Source organism: Microcaecilia unicolor, unplaced genomic scaffold (genome assembly GCF_901765095.1).
Source record: "Microcaecilia unicolor unplaced genomic scaffold, aMicUni1.1, whole genome shotgun sequence".
Lineage (NCBI taxonomy): Eukaryota > Metazoa > Chordata > Amphibia > Gymnophiona > Siphonopidae > Microcaecilia > Microcaecilia unicolor.
Genome location: NW_021963808.1, coordinates 232,661 through 258,975, shown reverse-complemented (window position 1 = coordinate 258,975; position 26,315 = coordinate 232,661). Strand labels below are relative to the sequence as shown.

The 26,315-nt window shown below is 46.6% G+C and overlaps 2 protein-coding genes across 6 annotated transcripts in view; one reads left to right on the top strand and one right to left on the bottom strand.

The window, feature by feature from the left end:
• The window catches only part of LOC115459655 (E3 ubiquitin-protein ligase TRIM39-like), a 446,759-nt gene that overhangs the window by 311,060 nt on the left and 109,384 nt on the right, over window positions 1-26,315 (top strand). The gene's annotated exons all lie outside the window — the stretch shown is intronic.
• The window catches only part of LOC115459654 (E3 ubiquitin-protein ligase TRIM39-like), a 33,669-nt gene continuing 18,013 nt past the window's right edge, over window positions 10,660-26,315 (bottom strand). Inside the window, exons 5-6 of the mRNA XM_030189456.1 lie at window positions 25,867-25,976; window positions 10,660-10,697 (exon numbers count right to left, since the gene is read on the bottom strand). Of these exons, the coding sequence (XP_030045316.1) occupies window positions 10,660-10,697; window positions 25,867-25,976 (148 nt within the window). The remainder of the gene's footprint in view (window positions 10,698-25,866; window positions 25,977-26,315) is intronic.

Genomic DNA, 26,315 nt, shown 5'->3' with positions numbered 1-26,315 from the left:
TGTTAGGTTAGTATCCTCAAGGTGAAGGTTGATATCTCCTGCTATAAGAAGGTTTTGGGTAGAAGCACATGTATTCAATATGAAATCCATAAAATGTGTTTGGCAGTCTTGCCAATTGGCTGGTGGCCTATAAAACAGGATAAGGGTTGTTTTTTTAGCTGTTATATTAAAGACTTCTTGACATCCTCTTTCAGCTGCCCTCACTTTTTTTGTTCCATTGCATCATTCTTCAGACTTTCCTTCCCCAATAATGGTCTACATTCCAGAGCTCGTGTGTATATTAAAATGCCAAAAGCGCTTCCAGTGGTGGTGGTCTCTCTATACAAGAGATCTCCAGTGGTGACACACGGATGTTGGATGACATCATCTTTCCACGATCCGACCCTTGTCCTATTCCTGCAACCCAAGAGATATTTAGCTCACTTCTTGTGATTATTATGGACACTGGACTGAACTCTTGCTGAGAATTGATACATCTTGAGCATCCTTTTCCTCAAATTCACATTTATTTGGGGTTTTTTCTTCTCATTTTGTCTTTTGATAGCTAGTCTCCTCTGTGTACAGCCCTTTGTTTTTCTCCTGTTTGTATGATCCATTTACCTTTTCTCTCATCTGAAGACCTTTTTCACCTGTTTTTAGATACAGAATGTTTTCTTCAGTAGTATGTTTTTCCCTTTCTCTTTCTCTCTATCCTGCTTTTTCATCTCTTACCCTGAGCAGTGGTTTGGGGACACCTCTTGATGTTCCCTGACCTGTATTCTGAGACTCCCGGACATGGTAAAGGGCTCCTGCAATATATCTTTAATTTCTTAGCTATGATCTAACCTGCACTTCTTTATTCCCTTGTTAAACCCCCTTGTTTCTCATTGCCCCTGTCTCTTTCCTTCTGTATTTCTATTTGACCTGAATGGGACAGCTAGTGGGAAGCTCTCCCCGCTGTGTATGTTCTATTCCTTTTCCTACCTTGTTTAATACCAGATTTATTGACATTTCCTGCCGGTATAGAATTGATAGTAATGAGCAACTTCCTATTTAGTGTGTTATGTCTAGACCATCTTGTTCTAGGTGTTGCATGTGTCCCGTTCCGGGCCCTTACCTGGCACTCCGCGAGCCGGAGCGGGAGGATGGGGCGCCCGGGGAACGCGGGTCGACGGGCAGGGGCTGCCAGGGGGATCGCCGCGGCTACAAGTTGCTCCGAGGCCGGCGATCCAGGAGAAACCACGCCGGCCTCGGAGAGGGTTATCCGCCGACCAAGATGGCGGCGCCGGCGGCGGCGTCCTCCTCGCTGCAGCAGGACCAGCGAGGAGGCTCCACCCACACGCGCCGGATTGGCGCATCCCCATAGCGACTCCGCCCTTAGGACGGAGGAACCAATCCGGTTCCCGCTGCAGGCTGGGGCGCAGCGGATTGGCCACAGCTGTTCTCCAGCCAGGAGGAGCGGGGGATTTAAACGGAAGCCTGGAGGGGAACCAGTGCTTCCGTTTTCTTGTTTGAAGCCATCCAGTGATCCTTCCAAGTCTGTGTTTGTTCCTCGTGACTGCTAGCCGTCCTGCTAGCGAATTCCAAGTCTGTGTTTGTTCCTCGTGACTGCTAGCCGTCCTGCTAGCGAATTCCAAGCCTGTGTTTGTTCCTCGTGACTGCTAGCCGTCCTGCTAGCGAATTCCAAGCCTGTGTTTGTTCCTCGTGACTGCTAGCCGTCCTGCTAGCGAATTCCAAGCCTGTGTTTGTTCCTCGTGACTGCTAGCCGTCCTGCTAGCGAAGTCCAAGCCTGTGTGTGTTCCTCGTGACTGCTAGCCGTCCTGCTAGTGAGTTCCAAGCCTGTGTTTGTTCCTCGTGACTGCTAGCCGTCCTGCTAGCGGATTCCAAGTCTGTGTTTGTTCCTAGTGACTGCTAGCCGTCCTGCTAGCGATTTCCAAGACTGAGTTTGTTCCTCGTGATTGCTAGCCGTCCTGCTAGCTATTTCCAAGACTGTGTTTGTTTCTCAGAACAACTAGCCGTCCCGCTAGTTATTGCCTCTTCAGCGTACGTTCCTGTTGACAGCTAGCCGACCGTCTGGGCCACGTACCCAAGGACTCTGTATCCACTTCCAGCCAGGTCAGCCGTCACCCCGTGGTTCCAGCAGTCCTGCTGGCCGCCCGCAGCTGAGGGCTCAACCCTCGGTGAACGGCGGTCGCCGCGGGTGAAGAGTCGGGGTGCTCGGTTATCTCCTGGGACTAGTGAAGCTCGGGAGTACTCGAGAGCTCACCTACACCAGAGTGGCATCAGGGCCGCGACAGAAAACGGAAGCCATGAGCTCGCCGACGCAACCTGATTTACGGGACCTGGCCAAGGTTCTCCAGCAGCAACAGGAACAGCTTAATGCCCTGTCTGGGGCTCTTCAGAATGTATGTTCCCAACTCTCCACGCTTCAGGTACAGAACCAGGCCGCTGCGGTCCAAGAGGCCGTAGCAGCTCCCCGTATGGGAGGGTTCCGCGTGGGACCTCGGTTCCCTGAGCCAGCACGATATGATGGGAGCCCGGAGGGTTGTCGAGGGTTCCTTCATCAGTGTAATCTGGCCTTCCGGATGCAACCGGAGGCCTTTGCTTCGGATCAAAGTAAGGTAGGCTACGTTATGGGCCTGTGTACGGGAAAGGCCCGGGACTGGGTGGTCCCTCTGGACGAACAACATGATCCCATATTGGGGGATTATAGCGAATTTCAGCGCCGGTTCCGGATGGTGTTTGACATTCCGGGACGACCCTCCTCCGTGGCATCGGAGCTGCTCCGGATTCATCAAGGAGAGGGTACAGTGGCTGACTATGCCATCCGGTTTCGTACCTTAGCCGCGGAGCTGCGGTGGGATCCGGAGTCCTTGACGGCCATTTTTAGGGAGGGTTTACACGAACGAATCAAGGATGAATTAGCGGGACGGGAGATTCCCGGACCTTTGGATGCCCTCATCTCACTCTGTATCCGGGTGGACACCCGATTCCAGGAGCGGGCCAGAGACCGGATGGAGCGGCAGAAGTGGGTTCGAGGGGCCTCCAGGACGAGCAAAGGGCCGTCGTCTCGCCAGGCGAACCGGGACTCTACGGAGCCCGGGGAGGAGCCCATGGTAATGGGTCGACAACGGTTGACCCCCGCCGAGAGACAGCAACGACAGTCTAAGGGACTGTGCTTCTATTGTGGGCAGGCTGGACATTTCCTCCGGACTTGTTCCCTCCGGCCGGGAAATGCGCTCCCCAAGGCACCCTGAGGGGAGGGTTCTTGGGGCACTCCGCTCCCCTACAGGAGACCTTGCTCATCCTACCAGTGACCTTACGGTGGCAGGAGGCCACGGTTCAGACCCGGGCCCTGGTGGATTCAGGGTCTGGGGGCAACTTTATTGGGCTCGAACTACTGCAGCAAATGGGGTGGCCCACGCTTCCCCGAAAACCAATCCTGCGGATAACCTCCATCCAGGGAACTACCCTTCCCCAGCCGGTTACTGAGATTACGCCTATGTTGGGGCTGCAAGTGGGGGAGGGTCATCGGGAGGAGGCCGAATTCTTAGTATTACCCCGGACCATCCACCCGGTGGTACTGGGATTGCCTTGGCTACGATACCACAACCCGGTGATTGACTGGACCGGGGGAAAGATTCAAGCTTGGGGCAACTCCTGTCAAGAGACCTGTTGTAAGGATCGGGCGGGCAGCTGTCCGGCCTTAAATACGTTGCCCGGGGAGGGACCCGATGAACTGGGCTCTCTGCCTATGGATTATAGAGACTTTGCTGATGTGTTTAGTCCCAAGGAGGCGGAGGTATTACCGCCGCATAGGCCTTTTGACTGTGCTATTAATCTGAAGACAGATACGGTTCCTCCACGGGGCCGGCCGTACAAACTGTCCCGAGGAGAAGTCAAGGCTATGCGAGATTATATCCATGAGAATCTACGGAAAGGGTTCATTCAGCCGTCTACATCCCCAGCCGGGGCGGGGGTTTTTTTTGTTACCAAGAAGGATGGAACCTTGAGACCTTGTATTGACTATCGGGGATTAAATGCCATCACCGTGAAGGATCGGTTCCCGTTACCACTTATTCCCGAGCTCTTGGACAGACTGCAAGGAGCTCAGATCTTCACGAAGTTGGATTTGCGGGGAGCCTACAATCTAGTACGAATCCGGTCAGGGGATGAATGGAAGACGGCCTTCAATACCCATGAGGGTCATTTTGAATATCGGGTAATGCCATTTGGTCTATGTAATGCCCCTGCGGTGTTTCAACGGCTCATCAATAGTGTACTAGAAGAATTACTCAATTCTACGGTGATCGTATATCTGGACGATATCCTAATTTACTCTAAGGACCCCAGGGAGCATCCGGGCCATGTACGCGCGGTGCTGTACCGACTACGTCAAGCCCATCTATTTGCGAAGCTGAGTAAGTGCGCCTTCCATCAGCAGTCTTTACCATTTTTGGGGCATATCCTGCTTCCAGGGGGGTTACAGATGGAACCAGACAAACTCCAGGCCATTCGCGAGTGGCCTCAACCGAAGGGCCTGAAGGCCTTACAACGATTCCTGGGCTTCGCTAATTATTATCGCCAATTTATTCCACAGTATTCCCGGTTGACCACCCCGTTGACGGAGCTCACCCATAAGGACGCTAGGGTCAGGGATTGGCCGCTAGAAGCGCAAGCGGCGTTCCAGCAGGTCAAAGAAGCTTTTGAGTCCGCGCCTATTCTGCTGACCCCCGATCCTGAGAAGCCTTTCACGGTAGAGGTGGACGCATCCGCTCTAGGGGCCGGGGCAGTCATTTCTCAGATCAACCCCGAGGGCCGGCGTCAACCGTGCTCCTTCTTTTCACGTAAATTCTCTCCAGCCGAACGGAATTATACGGTTGGGGATAGAGAACTCTTGGCCTTGAAACTCGCACTGCAAGAGTGGAGACACTTACTGGAGGGAGCGGAACACCGGTTCACGGTCATCACGGATCATAAGAACCTCCTATACCTCCAGGAGGCCCAGCGGCTGAATCCCCGACAGGCCCGGTGGTCATTATTCTTTTCTCGGTTCCATTTTCAACTAGTGTTCCGAGCAGCCTCCCAGAACACCCCGGCAGATGCGCTCTCCCGGGCCTTTGAAGTACCAGAAGAGACTAAGGAGACTCATCCTATGTTAGACCCCGCTTGTCTCAGTGCGGCCACAGGGGAGGTTGCCCAAGTCCAGAGATTCGTGGCGGCCGCAGACCGAAAGAGAGTTCTGCAATGGGGACACTCGTCTAAGTGGGCGGGGCATTTCGGGTACCACAAGACCCTCCGGTTCATCTCGAGACAGTATCGATGGCCACAGATGAGACGAGATATCTTCCAGTTTGTTACCTCGTGCCCAGTATGTGCCCGAACCAAGCCAGTAGGAGGACCCCCCGTGGGAGACCTACAACCTTTGCCCATACCGACCAGTCCTTGGTCGGAGATATCCATGGACTTTATCACGGATTTACCTCGTTCCCAGGGTCATACTGTGATCTGGGTGGTGATAGATCGATTCTCTAAAATGGCTCACTTTGTTCCCTTCACAGGCATTCCGACAGCAGCATCTCTAGCTCAAGCATTCATTCACCACATCTTTCGACTACATGGACTACCCATTCGGGTCATTAGTGACCGAGGACCCCAATTCACCTCTCGCTTCTGGAGAGGTTTATGCAAGGCCTTGGGGATGCAGAATCATTTTTCATCCGCTTACCATCCTCAAACCAATGGCATGGTTGAGAGGTTAAACCAAACCCTGAAAAGCTTCTTAAGAGCCTTTGTCAACCAACGACAAGATAACTGGGTTTCTCTACTTCCATGGGCCGAGTTCGCCTATAACCAAAGTGACCACTCCTCCTCAGGACAGTCCCCGTTCTTCCTGGTATATGGACAACATCCGCGGCTTCCAGGGCCGTTCCCGACTACCGCCATGACCCCGGCTGGGGACCAAGTAGTAGCCGACCTACAGAAGGTCTGGAGGATGGCTAGGGAACAATTACAGAAGACCGCGACCAAGGACAAGCTCTTTGCTGACCGCCACCGGCGGCCCGCCCCCGTGCTCCACCCAGGACAAAGGGTATGGTTAAGCACGAAACACCTGAGACTCCGAGGATCCTCCCGAAGACTAGGACAGCGATACGCGGGACCTTATGCAATCCAAGAACGAATTGGGTCAGTAACATATCGTTTGCGGCTACCCGCCACCCTACGAGTGCATAACGCCTTCCATATCTCGCTACTGAAGAGGTTTCGGGAGTCCAGGTGGCACCCGCCTCCAGCCCAGGAGGAGGACCTCCAGGTGTCTCCAGACCCGGAGTACGAGGTAGGAGAGATTCTCGACTCCAAGTGGCGGCGGGGAAGACTATATTATTTGCTATCATGGAAATCGTTTGGCCCCGAGGATAATTCCTGGGAGTCCGTGGCTAATGTTCATGCTCCAGAACTGGTCAAAGCCTTCCACGCCCGATATCCGTCCAAACCCGGGCCCCGGAGGAAGGGGTCTTCCGGGGAGGATACTGTCCCTTTCCGGGCCCTTACCTGGCACTCCGCGGGCCGGAGCGGGAGGATGGGGCGCCCGGGGAACGCGGGTCGACGGGCAGGGGCTGCCAGGGGGATCGCCGCGGCTACAAGTTGCTCCGAGGCCGGCGATCCAGGAGAAACCACGCCGGCCTCGGAGAGGGTTATCCGCCGACCAAGATGGCGGCGCCGGCGGCGGCGTCCTCCTCGCTGCAGCAGGACCAGCGAGGAGGCTCCACCCACACGCGCCGGATTGGCGCATCCCCATAGCGACTCCGCCCTTAGGACAGAGGAACCAATCCGGTTCCCGCTGCAGGCTGGGGCGCAGCGGATTGGCCACAGCTGTTCTCCAGCCAGGAGGAGCGGGGGATTTAAACGGAAGCCTGGAGGGGAACCAGTGCTTCCGTTTTCTTGTTTGAAGCCATCCAGTGATCCTTCCAAGTCTGTGTTTGTTCCTCGTGACTGCTAGCCGTCCTGCTAGCGAATTCCAAGTCTGTGTTTGTTCCTCGTGACTGCTAGCCGTCCTGCTAGCGAATTCCAAGCCTGTGTTTGTTCCTCGTGACTGCTAGCCGTCCTGCTAGCGAATTCCAAGCCTGTGTTTGTTCCTCGTGACTGCTAGCCGTCCTGCTAGCGAATTCCAAGCCTGTGTTTGTTCCTCGTGACTGCTAGCCGTCCTGCTAGCGAAGTCCAAGCCTGTGTGTGTTCCTCGTGACTGCTAGCCGTCCTGCTAGTGAGTTCCAAGCCTGTGTTTGTTCCTCGTGACTGCTAGCCGTCCTGCTAGCGGATTCCAAGTCTGTGTTTGTTCCTAGTGACTGCTAGCCGTCCTGCTAGCGATTTCCAAGACTGAGTTTGTTCCTCGTGATTGCTAGCCGTCCTGCTAGCTATTTCCAAGACTGTGTTTGTTTCTCAGAACAACTAGCCGTCCCGCTAGTTATTGCCTCTTCAGCGTACGTTCCTGTTGACAGCTAGCCGACCGTCTGGGCCACGTACCCAAGGACTCTGTATCCACTTCCAGCCAGGTCAGCCGTCACCCCGTGGTTCCAGCAGTCCTGCTGGCCGCCCGCAGCTGAGGGCTCAACCCTCGGTGAACGGCGGTCGCCGCGGGTGAAGAGTCGGGGTGCTCGGTTATCTCCTGGGACTAGTGAAGCTCGGGAGTACTCGAGAGCTCACCTACACCAGAGTGGCATCAGGGCCGCGACAGCATGCTTTGTATTGTACCTATTGCAGTTTTCCTTGGTTTGTCTGTTATAAATGTTCTGTTACACTGTTGTTTTCATTTTGCTAAGACAAAAGATAGTTCCCCAGACTATTCTGGTGCACCAACCCCAGACATGTTGCAATCAGTAGTAACCTCAGTTTACGTGATATTTCATTGCCTCTTCCTGGGATTCATGATCTTCTATTTGATCTTGGTTTACTTCTATGATGTTTATTGAACACCTAAGTTCTTTTTGTTGTCTCCATAATCTATCTTAGTTGTACAGCCCTACGATGGTCTTAAGTATCCTGCTGAAGAAGGCCAACAGCCAGTATACGTTTCTTTTCTTTTTGAATTTTTTGATTCCAAGTATATTTATAGTTAGTTTTAGGATATAAACCCAGATTGCCTATAAGATTTGTTCATCTATGATGAAGCCAACCTGTTACCTTTGTTTGATATCTTCTAACCATTCTCTCATGTTATTCTCAGTAATCCACTTTTTTCCTACCCTTGTTGGCTGGTCCTTCTCTCTCCTCACACCCTGTCCTTCACTTCTCCCCTCCCCACACCCTATCACAGAAGAATGGTAGTGTTATGGGTGTTTTGCTAAAGAGAGGAGGAGTTGTGGGGAACTTGGGGGGGGGGGTCAGGACCCCTAATGTTCGTATTTTCAGGGCACTCCTCTGGATAATAAAACAAGGGTTACCTGTAAGATTTATTTTATCCCCCTAATTATTCTGTGTGCTGATTTCAAGCCTTGCTAGCTAGATCAGACCTTTTGAAATTGTGCAAGGACACCCATGTGACCTAAACTCCTTCTAACTAAATGGACCCCAAAACATGTTTATTCATTTGGTGTGATTTGTTGGGCAAGCAATGGGAGAAGGGGAAGTGGACCTTTTTACTGAGACAGATGTGAGTGGCTGAGAGACAGTTATACAAGATCTGGGGGAGAGAGTGTGTCAAGTCTAGAGCAAGATACTGTACCAGGCAGCTTAAATTATGAGCTTTGTTACAAGGTTTTAGAAGATAAGTACATGCATATAGAATGAATTAAGATAACTTTAATGGATATTTAGATCTGTATTAATTCTTGTGTCAAGATTTCCTGTGTTTCATACAGTTTGAAACCACATTGTATCTGGATAGTGAAAAGGGGAAGTTGGGAACAGTCTGCTAGCTTAACCACAAGGTCAGTTGATATATAGTTTGGATATATGATATAAAAAGACTGCTGAAGTAGCATGAGGAGGTGGGCTTGGAATTTCTGACAGAAAGTATAGTGGGAGAGAAGTTACTAGTAGGTGGGTGAAGATGGCTTTGTGACGCAGATAAGGTGGAGTGGTGTAACTGCTATCTAGGAATTAGGGTAGGATAGAAGTCAGATGTGTTGGATTAGGAAAGTAGATGATTGGTTAGTGGGATGTGCTAAGATGGTAATTAGTTTCCAGGTTATTGTATAACATGTACTAAATCAATTGTATAAAAATGAGGGAAATCTATGTAGGTTGGGCTTCCTTGTTTCCAGGGCAGTGAACTGGAATGGACCCAAGGAAGTCTAATAATTTCTTTTCTATATTTCAGACTTGCTATAAGCCTCTGCTTGAGCTACTATTTACTTGTTTCCAGAATAAACTTTCTTTTTATTTCACTTCTGAGTAAGTATTATTTCTTTAATTAGTGTAAGAAACAAATCGAAGAACGTGGGTGTTCTAGCAGTAATCAGTTGAGGTTTGGCTAAGATGGGTGCAGACCCCAACACAAGACAGCCAGAACTAGCAGAAAAGGGTTTCACGCTTTCCTGACCCTGGGTGATGTGTTTATAAATCTGTTTGGCTTTCATTCCCACAGGAATGTTGTCCACAGTGATTTATGCTTTAATCCACCATTTGTATTATCCACAAATTTAATCACCTTTCCATCTTTTCTATTGATTCAACACGAAGCACAGATGTAGTTTTGGAACTTTCTGGTTCTGCTTCACGAACAGACCACTGAATCTCTTCCTTTCTTTGCTGGATGGATGATTGTTGATTCATTAAACTTTAACTCGCAGCCAATGGGAGAAACAGACATGCCGGAATGAATCTTATCCAACACACCTATTTTGTCACTAAGACACATCACATGTTTCTTTCTCTTACGATTGGTACATGTAGCTTGTAACTCACCCCACTGGATGCTTGGTGGCCATTTCCAGAAGCAAATTCTACTGTATCATTCAGATGGAAACAGTTCTTGTCCTAATCTGGTCATTCACTCCCTTGTGGAAGTTTTGGAGATGACCCGAGACAGCGAGAGTCTCCCAATGAATGTGGGAAACTTGCCAGGTCTGAACCAGAGGGATCACTCCCTGACCCTGATCAGGGGAAACACACATTGTCTTCTCTATCACAGGGGTGAAAATGATCCCTAACACTGGCTGTAGGTGTCTGTATAGTGAAATCTACTACTACTACTTAACATTTCTAGAGCGCTACTAGGGTTACGCAGCGCTGTACAGTTTAACAAAAAGGACAGTCCCTGCTCAAAAGAGCTTACAATCTAATGGGTGAAATGTCAAGTGTCAAGTGGGGGCAGTCTAGATTACCTGAATAGAGGTATGGTAGTTAGGTGCCGAAGGTGACATTGAAGAGGTGGGCTTTGAGCAAGGCTTTGAAGATGGGCAGGGAGGGGGCCTGGCGAATAGGCTCAGGGAGTTTATTCCAGGCATGAGGTGAGGCGAGGCAGAAAGGGCGGAGCCTGGAGTTGGCGGTGGTGGAGAAGGGTACTGAGAGGAGGGATTTGTCTTGAGAGCGGAGGTTACGGGTAGGAACGTAAGGGGAGATGAGGGTAGAGAGGTAAGGAGGGGCTGCAGATCGAGTGCATTTGTAGGTTAATAGCGAAATCACACTCAAAGGACACATTAGTGGATTTGATGATTTGGTATAATAAGTTATATATCAGATTCAGTTACCTGTATATCTGCCAAATTCCATCCACCAATCTGCATTAAAATAAAGATGAACAATGATCAAATCTCAGATAAGAGAAATAAGTACAATGATATAAAAAATATATTAGGGGTGGACAATGATTAAATATTTTAATAGTGATCAATCATGTGATTAAAAATTGTAATCATGCAATTAAGTGCGCTAAATCACTGCATTTTGGCCATTAAAGAATAAAGTTTCAAACAGCCTTCACCCAGTTTCTCTAATGCCCCAATGCCTAGCCTTCACCAAGTTTCTCTTCCCCAATCCCTACATTTACTTGTACAGCAGGGCTCAGACTCAGCGTTGCCTCAAACTCCTTGTTTCGCCCTGCACAGTGATTGGGCTCAGCAGATACTTGAGTCACGCAGTGCAGGAATTTGGGGAAGTCTCGCAGTTTCAAGTCTCAAGAGACTTTCCCCAACTTCATGCACCATGCAGCTCAAGTATCTGCAGAGCCTGTCCGCAGTGGCGTAGGAAGGGGGGGGCAGTGGGGCGGTCCGCCCCGGGTGCACGCGCTGGGGGGGATGTCGGCTCGCTGGTTCCCTGCTCTTTTCTGCCCCGGAACAGGTTACTTCCTGATCACAACAAGAATTTTGGTGGGAAGCAGGAGCCAAATCCCGAGTAGGACAAGTAGTGCTGAACTTAGAGAGTGTCAGGGTAGAGTGATTTTTAGGGCTTATACCTCTCGATCAAGGTTGCATAAAATGGGTGGAGCAGACTTGCCCCAATGTATTTGATGTAGAGGACCTATGAGCACTTTTTATCATGCTATATGGGCCTGCCCAGCAATCAAAGCTTTTTGGTTAAAAGTGATTCGTTTTCTGGAGAGAATTAGGGGGCGGAAGATATTGGTTTTGCCGGAAAGTGTTCTGTTGGGAGTTGTTGTCCCCTTTGGGGGGCGGCTACTGTCCATCAAAACTTATTAGTTCATAAAGCATTCCTAATAGGTAAGAAATGCATTTTAGTAAATTGGATAAAGCCTGAGGCTCCTTCTTATTGGTGTTAATATATGGCCTGGTTTTAGATCTACCACTGGAATAGTGATGGACAAAGCCACAGAGCCTAAAACATCTGAAAAAGTACTGACTAGGCCAAATAACTAACATATGAATTAACATTTGAGAATCTGCAGAAAGCAGGTCTGAACAATGAGTCTTAACACAAACAGGTACAATATTCAAATAAAATATAGCACCTGAAATGAAAGAATGATGGATAAAATGGAGAAAATGTGGTTCTCAAAATGGGGCCAATTTTAGTATATTTTTGTATAAAATGATACAGAGATCAGAAGATGTTATGAAAGGTGTTGATGAAATATGTGAAACTGGTATCTAAACAGAAAGATATGTTAGTAACCGCAAAAACAGTTTGTTCCAAAAACATGTTGATATTACCGGAAAATGTGGCAACCTTGTGAAATAGATGGAACGGAAGAAGCTGGGTACAAAATGCACAGATGGCCGGACGTGAAAGTATGATCTCTGAAATTGAGAAATAATTGAAAAAAACTGTACCTCACCATAGACTTCAATGGAGAGGTATGGGTATAAAAGAAGAGAGATTTTGGCTTAATTTCGGAGTCGTCTTCAGCACTTCTCAGACGGCAGAGCGCTGTGCCATTGAACTCAGAATCTGTCCGATGTCTGTACTAAATTGAAGCTTTGGTAAGAATAAAAGCCTTCTATCTAAAACCTATCTCTGTCTTCATTTTCAAGTGTTCCTTACCTGCCACTTATTCTGCTAACTAAGCTATACACACACCAGACACTCATTTTGTGCACAAAATACAGATAGATTCTAATACAGTATATGTGGGAACATAAATGGCCCAGAATATACCTACAGCCAGAAAGACAGAAAGCAAGAGTTATGGGATGTAGTTTTGAATTAAGGCAGATAATGCCTCTGCAGAGCAGACCCCCATGGGGCTGGGTGACAGTGGAAGTGAGAAAAACAATTCAGAATCTTCTGGATGAACTTACGACGTTCAATCCCCCATATGGAAGAGGTCAGAAAGGACCAAAAAGAGGTCAAACAAAACAGTAACAAAACAGTGGTGACCCCGACGTGATTCGACCCCGCACCCCACACTTTTGAATCATCTTGATCAACTCGACCAAAGACTTAACCACTTAATCAACTTAGACCATCCATCACCCGAATCACACCTCCTTGATCTGGCTGAGATAGTCATCCAAACCTTCGCAGATTCTCCACAGTCACCGTCAGAACAACCACCCGTGTTTGAACCAGCATTTGAGTTGCCATCCTCACCTCCACCTCCCACTGTTCCTGCTCTCCCACTTCCATACGTTGATCTTCGCATCCGTCTCATCCGAATCCGTAATCTTGCAGAAGATCTCAGCCAAGTCCGCAATCTAGCAGGCCAGTTGAATCTGGCAGAACAAGAGTCTGTTGCGTTTTCAACAGTACAGAGTTTGCACAACAACATCTGTGAGCTGCTCGAAATTCTACATTTGTATTTCCCGGATCAAGCCAGATAAATGCCACAGCAATTTCCGCCGCTGTTCACTCCAGAAGAACTCATTCCCTTACAGACTATTTCTCTACATAAAGTTCCTATTCCAATACCACCTTTCCCAACCACTCCTGTTAAAGTGTTGATACCACCACCCTCCCCCGCTGGCAAGAGTCTCCGCAGGGAACCAACCGCTGAGAACCTTGCTGCCCTCGACAATATCAAGGAACCTGATCCACCAGACCCACTGGACATTGGACTTTACCCTGTTGATAAGTGTCACTCTGAGCAGGTATCTGAAACCAATTCCCATTGGTCAAACGACTTTGACGGCACTTATTTGGAAGGCGACACCATTCCTGACGACACGGACGGAACCAGCACCCGTCCGAGCGTTGTCTCAGCAGCAGTGACGGTGTTACATCAATACACCCTCTTCTTCTGCTTTCCATCTGCTCGATTGTTTGCTGTTGGACTCGTGTGCATCATCCTACTTTGTATAGGTTTGGTTTTGTTTTTCACTACCCTGTTTACCTATACTGCTGACAGTAACCTCCTTGATCTTTGGATCACATTTACTGCCTTTCCCACTAGCAACGTTACCTTGCCAGCCGGAAACGCCTCGGTACTTGCAACTACTTCGGTACTTGTAACTACCCCAGCAGTACTTGCAACTACTTCTGTACTTGCAACTACTCCAGCAGTACTTGTAACTACTTCGGTACTTGCATCTACTCCTGCTCCACCACTTACAACAGCAGCCTGCACAGAGCCCCAACAGTACACCGCATTTACACGCCTGTTTGGATACAGATCCCCCCAGACGACCTCAAAGATAAGTCCCATTGCCACCAGTCATCCCACCCCCTGGGCAGACACATCTGCCACGACAGGCTTTTCAACTGGCAATCCTCCAGAGCCTATTGAAACCTCTGCGACTACTCCTGTCCTCACTGATTCTCCTGTTTTGCATTCTACAAGTGTTCCCAATAATATCAGTAGCTCGGTCCATATTGTCCCCAATCTTACAACTACTGTTGAGGATAATATTACCTTGTTTGAATTACGACCCACCCCTCCTCCTTATTCTCTGGTTCCTCCTAGTGACGCTCCTCCTCCCACGAATACTACTTTAGCCACTCCAAACATCACCGTCCCAGGCACTCGTCCTCCCAGATAGCTCAACATCCCTAAGTAACCATCAATATATGTCCCAGAATTTACCAGATAACCCGCCTTCCCCACCTGATTCTCCCCCACCATCGCCTTTTAGTTTAGGAGTACACTTAATCCCTGAACCCCCAGAGTACCTTCTTGACCTAAGAGAATTAATACATCCTCATTGGGACCCAGCCCCAGAAGACGATCCCAATTGGGACCCCTTCACCCGATATCAGACACTGTGTGAACCTTTGTTTGAGAATTGGACACTAGGTCCTAGCCGAACGGTTACAGACACTGTGATACTGTTTGGAGGAACCTTAGGTTTACAAATAGAACAAACCGACGACCTCCTAATAAGACCAGAAACTGGTGACGTTGTAGATTTTTGGATAATCACATACGCCGTACTGGGCACTGATTGGATACCCTTCCTGTTCATTAGAGAGGTTGGATTGGGACCTTTGGAAGTATATAATCTTTTCGAAATCCCCGACCCTCCTGAAAGAGGAGCTATTAGAATTTACCCACCCTACCCAACTATTAGAATTTACCAACCCAACCCAAATTCTTCCTAATGGTATATCAAGCTTTGGCATACCTAGGATTATTAATTATAGCAATTACAGTTCTGGTTAAGACCCTAGGATTTATTTTGTTACTCATTTTCATTAACCGCCAATTACCTTTGGTACAATCCAGATCTTACATTTAGCCATGAAAACCACCAACATGAAGTCCTTAGTCCTCCTGTTGTGTGTGCTCACCATGCCCATGATACAAGGAACACAGCTAGAAAGTTTTCTGCAACAATTCATTACCACTTATGAGATAACATTACCCACTACCAAGGACACAACCACAATAACCCTTGATGTATGTTCTTATACTATGTGTGGGGAACATCCGGTACAGCAATATTTGTCCGCTTTTGAAGTGTACATGTGTCCCTTCTCCAATTGCGGAAGTTGGGCACAAGTATGGTGGTATACAGGTTCATGGGTCCCATACTCAGGTAGTGAGATTCCAGATCTCAAAAAGAGCATTTCCATCATGAAATTGCGAGTGACTGGCCTTTGTCCAATGACCAAATGTAATCAAGTGGCTATCACTTTCAGAGGAGTAACGGCTACTACATACAGAACTTATTCCTTAGGAATTGATGCCACAGGAAGAGATCCCATTGGTAAATTCAAGATTGTTCCACCCCCAGCCCAACCTGAAACGAATCCTTTGATGCCAACAAAGATCCCAGAAGTAGAGATTCCTTACCAGATTGTGCCGATTAACAATTCTAAAGATTTGATAGCATTAGAAACAGGATTTGGAGAAACAAACCTATGGCTCGAATGGGCGCATTATACTACAAAGAGTTTGAATGTCTCTAATTGTTATTTTTGTTCCCATGCAAGAGCAGAACCAACAGTAGTTCCTTTCCCTTTAGATCTCCACAATGATCCAGATGGTTTTTGGTGTATGTTAGAATTATTGCAGGTAAAAGACGTAGTCAATCAGTCTTGTCAGCATCTTGACAAGCACCACCCCTACTTACCCCCTCGGATGAGGGTTCCACCCGCATTCAGGATTCCAGACCCTGCTACCAGATATCATACATGTCTGGAACGATATGGGGTGAGAAATACACGGTTTCTAGGTAATTTGACCAATTGTAATACAACCCTAGAAAAAGGGACTCTACGAAATCTAAATCTCACAAACTTTTCGCAGGCTAGAGCAGACATATGGTGGTATTGTGGAACCTATACTATCCACCATACACTTCACAGAAGTTGGACAGGCAGATGTGCCCTAGTCAAATTGGTAATTCCAATCATCATAGCATCCTTACTCCCTCCTCACAGCAGCTCTTCCTCACGAGTGAAGAGAAATGCAATGCCTGGGTCTTTTGACGATCGGGTCTATATAGATGCTATTGGTGTTCCAAGAGGGGTCCCTGATGAGTTCAAAGCCAGAAACCAAATAGCTGCAGGATTCGAATCAGTTTTCTTTTGGTGGTCTACTATAAATAAGAACGTCGACTGGATCAATTATATATATTACAACCAGCAGAGATTTGTGAACTACACTAGGGACGCTGTTAAAGGAATTGCAACACAATTAGACGCCACCAGCAGGATGACGTTGGAAAATAGATTAGTTCTTGACCAACTTCTAGCAGCGGATGGCGGGGTGTGCCAAAAGATAGGTACACAGTGTTGCACCTTTATTCCCAACAATACAGCTCCAGATGGATCAATCACCAGAGCTTTGGAAGGCTTAACCTCACTGTCACAAGAATTGGCAGAAAACTCTGGCGTTGATACATCCTGGACTGGTTGGATGGATAAAGCTTTTGGTAAATGGAAGACATTTATCATTTCAGCAGCCACAACCATAATCATAGTGGTAGCAATTTTTGTGCTAGTAGGGTGTTGCATAATCCCTTGTGCTAGAGGCTTAGTAGAACGCTTAATTGAAACCGCAATCACGAAAAAGACAACAGCAGGACAGTATGCCCTGTACGAAAATCTCCTTCCCAACACCACAGGAGATGACACATTGGACTATCTCCCTCTGAGAAGGACCAATCGCTATGCAACTGCTAGAGACACTAGAGAGATGTCTGCATAATCAGGTAATAGCACACACAGGGATACAATATAACCATATAAAGCTTTATAAGATAAGATATAATCAGTATATAACCAAAGAATTAATGATTAAGTAGGTAAGAATAAGATAGAATCTGCATATTAAAGGGTAGAAGTATAGTAACTATAAGTTTTTGTATAACCATAGATATAGATAAGTAGGAAGGATTGAAATAATTGAAGTGGTGCCAGGATGGTAATCTGAAACCAAATAATTCTGACTGTGCCGGTTTGCATTGAGACTCAGAAAATTTGATGGCCTTATAAGAAACCTTCTGGAATGGATGGTACCATGGTACATTAACCCTGGTGTCACCCTATGGGATAGGGTGAAGAGGGGAATGTTAATATATGGCCTGGTTTTAGATCTACCACTGGAATAGTGATGGACAAAGCCACAGAGCCTAAAACATCTGAAAAAGTACTGACTAGGCCAAATAACTAACATATGAATTAACATTTGAGAATCTGCAGAAAGCAGGTCTGAACAATGAGTCTTAACACAAACAGGTACAATATTCAAATAAAATATAGCACCTGAAATGAAAGAATGATGGATAAAATGGAGAAAATGTGGTTCTCAAAATGGGGCCAATTTTAGTATATTTTTGTATAAAATGATACAGAGATCAGAAGATGTTATGAAAGGTGTTGATGAAATATGTGAAACTGGTATCTAAACAGAAAGATATGTTAGTAACCGCAAAAACAGTTTGTTCCAAAAACATGTTGATATTACCGGAAAATGTGGCAACCTTGTGAAATAGATGGAACGGAAGAAGCTGGGTACAAAATGCACAGATGGCCGGACGTGAAAGTATGATCTCTGAAATTGAGAAATAATTGAAAAAAACTGTACCTCACCATAGACTTCAATGGAGAGGTATGGGTATAAAAGAAGAGAGATTTTGGCTTAATTTCGGAGTCGTCTTCAGCACTTCTCAGACGGCAGAGCGCTGTGCCATTGAACTCAGAATCTGTCCGATGTCTGTACTAAATTGAAGCTTTGGTAAGAATAAAAGCCTTCTATCTAAAACCTATCTCTGTCTTCATTTTCAAGTGTTCCTTACCTGCCACTTATTCTGCTAACTAAGCTATACACACACCAGACACTCATTTTGTGCACAAAATACAGATAGATTCTAATACAGTATATGTGGGAACATAAATGGCCCAGAATATACCTACAGCCAGAAAGACAGAAAGCAAGAGTTATGGGATGTAGTTTTGAATTAAGGCAGATAATGCCTCTGCAGAGCAGACCCCCATGGGGCTGGGTGACAGTGGAAGTGAGAAAAACAATTCAGAATCTTCTGGATGAACTTACGACGTTCAATCCCCCATATGGAAGAGGTCAGAAAGGACCAAAAAGAGGTCAAACAAAACAGTAACAAAACATTGGCAATGGTGCAACTTCGAGACTCACACTTCAAATTTAAATTACAACGACAATTCTATTTAACTTGGGAGAAGTATATTCAAGCTCTAGCACCTCAGACCCGCAGCTTTATTCTTAACCAACTTGGTGAATTATCAGGCTCTGGATGAGGGTTGGTAGCTATGGAGGGAATAAGATTTCCTCACTACAATTAGATAGAAGGTAGAACATGCAGTGGGGAGGTGGGGGGGGGGGCGGTGGAAGGGGAGAACTCTAGGGGAGGGTTTATTGAATCTTTTCCGATAGGCACGTACAGGAGGTTCGGAAGGTATTTTCACAATAGGCGTCCTTGTTCTGGATTGTTGCCTGGTGGGTTAGGTGGAGGGTGGGGCTGAGCAAGGGTTTACTATCTCCTTTTTCTACTGTCAACATCTTTTGTGATCCGGGCTTCATCAGCCTGGTTCTTAGGGTATCGATCTTAGGGTTTGCGTAGGGGGGGGGGTATGCTACCATAAACTTGGGTTGAGGTTATGGACACTGACTGTTTTTGGGTAGCCAGCTCTGACTATCTCTTCCCAACTTAACATAGTCTGAGCTTGTCAGTTCCGTAAACTGTTGTATAATTAAAGTTGTTGAAGCTCAATTTGGAGGGGAGGGGGAGGGGGTTAGGAGAGTGGGTGGGAGTAAAAAATGTTAAAACTTCTGATGTTCCAATTATCACTTTATTTGTATTTTGAAGGATTGTTAGCAAATTGTTGCCTAATGATTCATTTTGAAGGATCATCAATAAAATTGTTGAAACATAAATCATTTTGAGGGGCATAATCTAACGGGGCGCCCAAGTTTTCCTGAGGGCATCCTTGCAGGACATCTTCGCGAAGGGGCGGGGAAACCTGTATTATCGAAACAAGATGGGAGCTATCTTCCATTTCCATAATATGGTAGAGGACGGCCAAATCTCAACATTTAGGTCGACCTTAGAGGTAGTCGTCCTTAGAGATGGTCGTCCCTGGTTTTCAGCGACAATGGAAACCGAGGACGCCCATCTCAGAAATGACCAAATCCAAGCCATTTGGTCATGAGGAGCCAGCATTTGTAGTGCACTGGTCACCCTGACATGCCAGGACACCAACCGGGCACCCTAGGGGGCACTGCAGTGGACTTCAGAAAAAGCTCCCAGGTGCATAGCTCCCTTACCCCCAAACCCACTCCCCACAACTGTACACCACTACCATAGCCCTTAGGGATGAAGGGGGCACCTAGATGTGAGTACAGTGGGTTTGTGGTGGGTTTTGGAGGGCTCACATTTACCACCACAAGTGTAACAGGTAGGGGGGGATGGGCCTGGGTCCGCCTGCCTGAAGTGCACTGCACCCACTGAAACTGCTCCAGGGACCTGCATACTGCTGTAATGGAGATGGGTATGACATTTGAGGCTAGCATAGAGGCTGGCAAAAAATATTTTTAAAGTTGTTTTTTGAGGGTGGGAGGGGTTAGTGACCACTGGGGGAGTAAGGGGAGGTCATCCCCGATTCCCTCCGGTGGTCATCTGGTCAGTTCGGGCACCTTTTTGAGGCTTGGTTGCAAGAACACAAAGTCGGCCAAGTGCTCGTCAGGGGCGTCCTTTTTTCCATTATCGGCCGAGGACGCCCATGTGTTAAGCACGCCCCAGTCCCGCTTTCACTATGCTTCCGACACGCCCCCGTGAACTTTGGTCGTCCCCGCGATGGGAAGCAGTTGAGGGCGCCCAAAATCGGCTTTCGATTATGCCGATTTGGGCGACCCTGAGAGAAGGACACCCATCTCCCGATTTGTGTCGAAAGATTGGCGCCCTTCTCTTTCGAAAATAAGCCTGTTTGTATTCATTTTAATGCCAAATCCACAAAAACATATGAATCCAGTCATATAAACAACCATATTCCCACCCCCAAACACTCCTTTTTTCACTCTGTCCCCCCACCCTTTAAGTAACCATAATAATGAGAAAACACTGCATAATTAGTGTGATATTGACTGGATAATATGCTAGTTTTTTGTGTGTTTTTTATATGAGATATGTGCTATTCTTTTCATTAGTTGCCCAATTTGTGCCATTATGTGACATCAGCCTTATGCATTATTTATTACGTGACTGGTGCTGCTCTTTTCCCATTTGTCCACTTTTTCTAAATAGCAGTGTTCCCAAATGTACCTTTGAACTTTAAGTATTGGAGGGAGACTGTGTTTTCTTTTGTGTGTGCGCTAGTAGCTGGTAAAAGTGGGACTTTCACTTCAGTTGAGGCTGTGTGAATTCTATGTCCTGATCTACCCCGGTACTGTTTAGGCAGTATACAGATGTTTAGTTAGTGTTATAATTAATCAATATTTCAGTTACCTGTTATTGTTTGCTATTTGCACTATTTTGTTCCACTGTTCAATATTTCTTTTTAATTTTAATCTCTATTAATTTTTTTATCAAATGTAACAATACAGTTACATTTGAATAAGCAATACAGAAAGAAAAATATAAATTTAAGTAAAACATTTTTACCAAGAAAATAACAAAATTATCTTCTTTAGACCTCAATTAGTGGGGGGTAGTCTAAGCAAATGTGAAGACTACACAAAGTAGAACAAAATTAAATAGGAAATATGCATTGCATGTATACCTAGCTTATTAACAATTATTATTCATCAAGACCTACGGTTTACCAAGTTTCTTCATATTTATAAATGCCTTCAACTGTTCAGGCTTGTAGAAATAATACTTAAGACCCAAATATTTAATAACACATTTACAAGGAAAATTAAGGTAGAAGGAGGCCCCTAAAGATATCACATGTTTAGTTAGTGTTATAATTAATCAATATTTCAGTTACCTGTTATTGTTTGCTATTTGCACTATTTTGTTCCACTGTTCAATATTTTTAAGAAAATAAACCTAATTGTTTTTTTGCCCTATTTGTCTGGACTGATAAAGAATCCTGGTGGTTTGTGTGTTGATTCTGTAAGTGCTTTCTAGGAACTGTGGGACCACTGGGACTGTGGCCCAAGTAACCTAGAAATCACTGGGAATAACTTGAAGGCAGGAGACTCGCCCAGAGGCAGTTATGATTCAGTCTGTGGGAGGAGGGTGCTAGTGTAGAGCACAAGAAGCAGGTGCAGGCAGACCTGAGCTGTGTTGGGGATAGACATAGGCGCCAACTCCGTGGGTGCTGTGGGTGCTCGAGCACCCCCAATATTTTGAAACCTGTCCTCCTTGCTTTCCTGCAGCTCAGCCAGTGCTTAAAACTGATTTTACCTGACTGAACGGCAGTGAAAGCAGAGCAGGCTCGCCTCTTCAGTCTTCTCCTTCCCTCTCTCAGCGTCCCGCCCTCATTTCCTGTTTACGCAAGGGCGGGACGCTGAAAGAGGGAAGGAGAAGACTGAAGAGGCGAGCCTGCTCTGCTCTGCTTTCACTGCCGTTCAGTCAGGTAAATCAAAAGTAATAGATTTTAAACTAACAGGAGGTAGAAAGAAGTTTAATTTGTGTCGTCCTCTTATTTTGTGAAAAAATGTGTCTTTGAAAGTTAGACTAAAGTGTCCTAAGGGCTCATGTTTAGGGTTATTTTTTTTTCTTTTCAGTTAATGGCCATGGTTCTAAACCTCTGTCTCCTTGTTTGAGTTTTACATTAACTCAGATTTGAATATTATTTGTCTTAATATTTATAATAAACTAGTAAAAAAGCCCCGTTTCTGATGCAAATGAAACGGGGGCTAGCAAGGTTTTCTTCTGTGTGCATGTGGGAGTGTGTGTGTCCCTGCCCCCAGCCCTCTCTCCCCTCCCCCCTCTGAGTCCTTCACTGTTACAGAGAGAGCGATTTGATGTGTTTTTCTTCACTGTTTGTGTTACAGAGAGAGCGAGGGCAGGGCAGACACTCATGGGGAAACCGGATATCTCTGTCCCTGCCCTCTCTCCCCTCCCCCCTCTGAGTCCTTCACTGTTACAGAGAGAGCGATTTGATTTAGTGCTTTGCTGTGTTTTCCTTCACTGTTTGTGTTACAGAGAGAGCGAGGGCGGGGCAGACACTCATGGGGAAACTCTCCCCCTTCACACTTTCGGCTGGAGGCTTCATTTAGAACGTTGGTGGTGCCTTTTATATAGAAAGAAGATTTCTCCTGCCTTGTCTTCATTACATATAGCTGTACTTCCCTTGAACTCCTGCCTACACCCCTCAAACAGACTGCAAACACTGAGTCTTTCCAGATTAAATGGTGCTCTGCTTTATCTCTGGCTGCTGTTACAAATGTTTAAAAAGGTCAAATGTCGTTTGAACCTTAAACTGCTGTGACACATAACTGATGAGAAACCAAAAGGAGATCGTGCAATGGCAAGAAAAACATTTTTTGTTCTCTGTTTTAAAATTGTAATTGAAATGCTAAAAAAGAGTTTATGGTTCTTGTAGCCAGAGAATGTAGAAAAATCACTTTGCATTTTGAAAAGAAGTAGCCTGTTCAGAAGTTTGGGCAGACATTAACAAGGATCTGGGCAGAGTTAGTGTCTTTGTGCTGCACTTTTAATAGGAGTGGTATGTTAAGCCTTATTCGTTTACTATTGGAACCAGCTGCTCCTGAGCTTTGTGTAGTAGACTATACATTGTATTCTGAGCATAATTTGAAGAATGGTGGTTGCACCAGGGAACTATCCATAAATAGTAAAATATGCACAGTGTTTCCTTTGAAATAAAATCTCAAAAGAGAATAGGATGAAATGTAGAATAAAAAGCACTGAATTTATTGCTCCTCACAGAGCCGCTTTATGTCTTGGAACATGGTATGTGGAGAAAGTTTGTTTTGTTACATTTGTACCCCGCGCTTTCCCACTCATGGCAGGCTCAATGTGGCAGGCAATGGAGGGTTAAGTGACTTGCCCAGAGTCACAAGGAGTTGCCTGTGCCAGGAATTGAACTCAGTTCCTCAGTTCCCCAGGACCAAAGTCCACCACCCTAACCACTAGGCCACTCCTCCACAGGGGTCTGTATAAATGTGTGGTATGGTTACTCTTCACCTCTGCCACACTGCAGTGAACACAGAATAATGGATGCATCTGGTTCTAGATTGTAAGCTCTTTGAGCAGGGACTGTCTTTTTGTGTATGGTGTACAGCGCTGTGTATGCCTTGTAGCGCTATAGAAATGATAAGTAGTAGTAGTATGGATGGGAGGGCAGGGGAGAGAGGAGAATTACTGGATATGGATGGGGGGGAGAGGGCAGGGGAGAGAGGAGAGTTGCTGTACATGGATGCAGGGGAGGGCAGGAGAAATGCTGGACATGGAGGAGAGGAAAGACAGGAAGGAGATGCACATGGACGGAGGGGAGGGGAGAGAGGAGAAATGCTGGACATAGATGGAGGGGAGGGAAGACAGGAGGAGATGCACATGGATGGAGGGGAGAGAAGAAAAATGCTGGACATGGATGGAAGAAGAGGGAAGAGAGGAAGTGAGATGAACATGGATGGAGGGGGAGGGAAGAGAGGAAGTGAGATGATCATGGATGGAGGGGCCGAGAGAGAGGAAATATGGTGGACATGGATGGAGGAGAGGGAAGAGAGAGGAAGGAGTTGCATATGGATGGAGGGGAGTGAAGAAAGAGGAAGGAGATGTATACTGACAGAGATGAGGGAAAGGGAAAAGAGGAGAAAAACAACACATAGATGGAGAAAATAGACGCTTGATGGAGAGAGAGGGGGCAGATGCTGGATGGAAAGGGGGAAGGGAGGGGGCAGATGCTTTTTTCTTTTTGTACCGGCCGCTGCTGCTCCACAGGAGAAGCAGCAGCGGCCGGACAGCATTAGTATTGGCGGCTGCGGGTGGCGAGAGAATTGATGTGCCCGAGGGGGGGGGGGGGGGGGGGGGTAGGGGCTTTGGTGATGTGCCGGGGGGAGGATCTTGGGTGATGCGTTGAGGGGGGGTAGGGACTTGGGTGCTGCACCGGGGCGGAGGGGCTTGGGTGTTGCGCCGAGGGGGGGGGCACTGACAGCTGATTGGTAGGCAGGGGGAGGAGTAGAGAAACACGCTCCGCGTGTTTCCCTACTCCTCCCCCTGCCTGGCTTGCAGTTTTGCAGGGTAGGGGCTTGGGTGTTGCGCCGAGGGGGGGGGCACTGACAGCTGTTTCCCAGGCAGGGGGAGGAGTCCCCTTGCCTTGGAATCAGCTGTCAGTGACATCACTGACGTCAGTGCATTCTAAACTGCCTAGCAGACCACCTGCGAGGGAGCCACGGTACCAGGCACATTAGAACGTTGGAGGTGAGAATTATTATATAGGATTACTTTAGTGCATCAGTATGATTCTGGGCATAGTGGCCTAGATTTATGCTTTATTTGTAATATCTCTCAAATTCCATCTGATGTACTACTATTTGTCTTATTTGAAGCGCCATTTCCACAGATATGTAACCAGCCCCAAGCATGATTTTGGCGCGACCATCTGCAAGTATTGTTTGATTTGGTTGTTCATAAAGGACCTCTTTTACCAAGCTGGTGTAAAAGGGTTAATCTTTCTTTCCTGCAGGAAATGGCCGTGCGGCAAGTAAAGCCAGTGTGGTCTTATGTTCGATTATTAATTTGTTTTATAGCACCAAGATTTCTTCATACTCTTTTTAAAGGTTTGTGACGGCTTCTTTTCATTTTTCACACATGAATTGCTCTGGCGCTTCAGTTAATTTTGATCACTTTCTTTACACTTTATTCACTCTGGTGCTCTAGTTACTCTTTATCACTGATTTTCAACATTCACCCTCCTTTTACCAAGGCGCGGGAAAAAGTGGCCTTTGGTAGTACGAGTATGTGAAAGTTAAGCGGTATAAAAAATGTTAATAAGAATAAACATAAACCAAGCTGAGGAAATAGTTTTTCATGGAAAGGAAGGTGGATCTGTGGAAGACAAAAAAATCTCTCAGAGTTTGCAAAATGATGGTTGAAGATCTGTGGAAGGTGAGATGGGCAGACTGGATGGGGCTTATGGACTCCACCTACCGAGATGTTCAGTCTTTCTGTCTGTGGTCAGAATTCTCTCAGATTTTTACCAATAGATAATAGTTTCTAGGTACGTTACCCCGTCACTATACTGGAACAACTCTGAGCAGTCTATCCTTCCACTGCCCACACTAAACTTCTAATCTCAGGGTCAATAATAGCGCTGAAATTTGGACAGTCTGTCTTGGCCTTTTCGACACAGTACCAGGATGGTTTGGAGGTTCAGAATCGGAAGAGTCAGAAGTTACCTCATTAGTGGCAAGATTCAGTCTAGAAACTGGGTAACTATCTGGATAAAGTTAGGACAACAAAAGGGATGTGATAACTTTATCTGGGTTATTATTCGGTACCCGTCAGAATATTGCCAGTCAATGTATATCCATATAGTCAGTATCTTGGTACAGCCCAGCACTGAAAATCTCAGATTTATACTTTTATTTCTGCACATTTTTAGTGGAATCATCCAGAGCATTTGAAAAGAAGACAAACCAAATTAAAGCGATCAATTCCTCACCTTTAAATTTTGTAATCCATTCCTTCAGCTGCTGTGGGTAGCTCAGTTGGAAACCCATTTTCAGATCAGTAGGAACAGCCTCTGGTTTTGGAAACTTCATTTTCTTACACCTATGGGTTAGAAAGTCACTGGGATTATTCTGGGAGATGTTCACACCCAGGGGATAGAGATGTGAACAGTGGAAGGAATGAGATATACCATCAACATTCAGTTTTCTGTGATTAAGGGACTGATCGCTATTGGAAATCGCTATTTTTGAAACCCACATTTTAAACATTTTGCTACGCAAGGGAGTGTGTTAGGGGCGGAATTTAGGCATTCCTAATACTCGGATGTTTTTCTGCCACAATGGAACAAAACAAAAATATCCAGGGCTACAATTTTTCCCCTAGTGGTCACTGACCCCCCTCCCACCCCCCAAAGATGAGAAATAAACAGTACATAGGAGC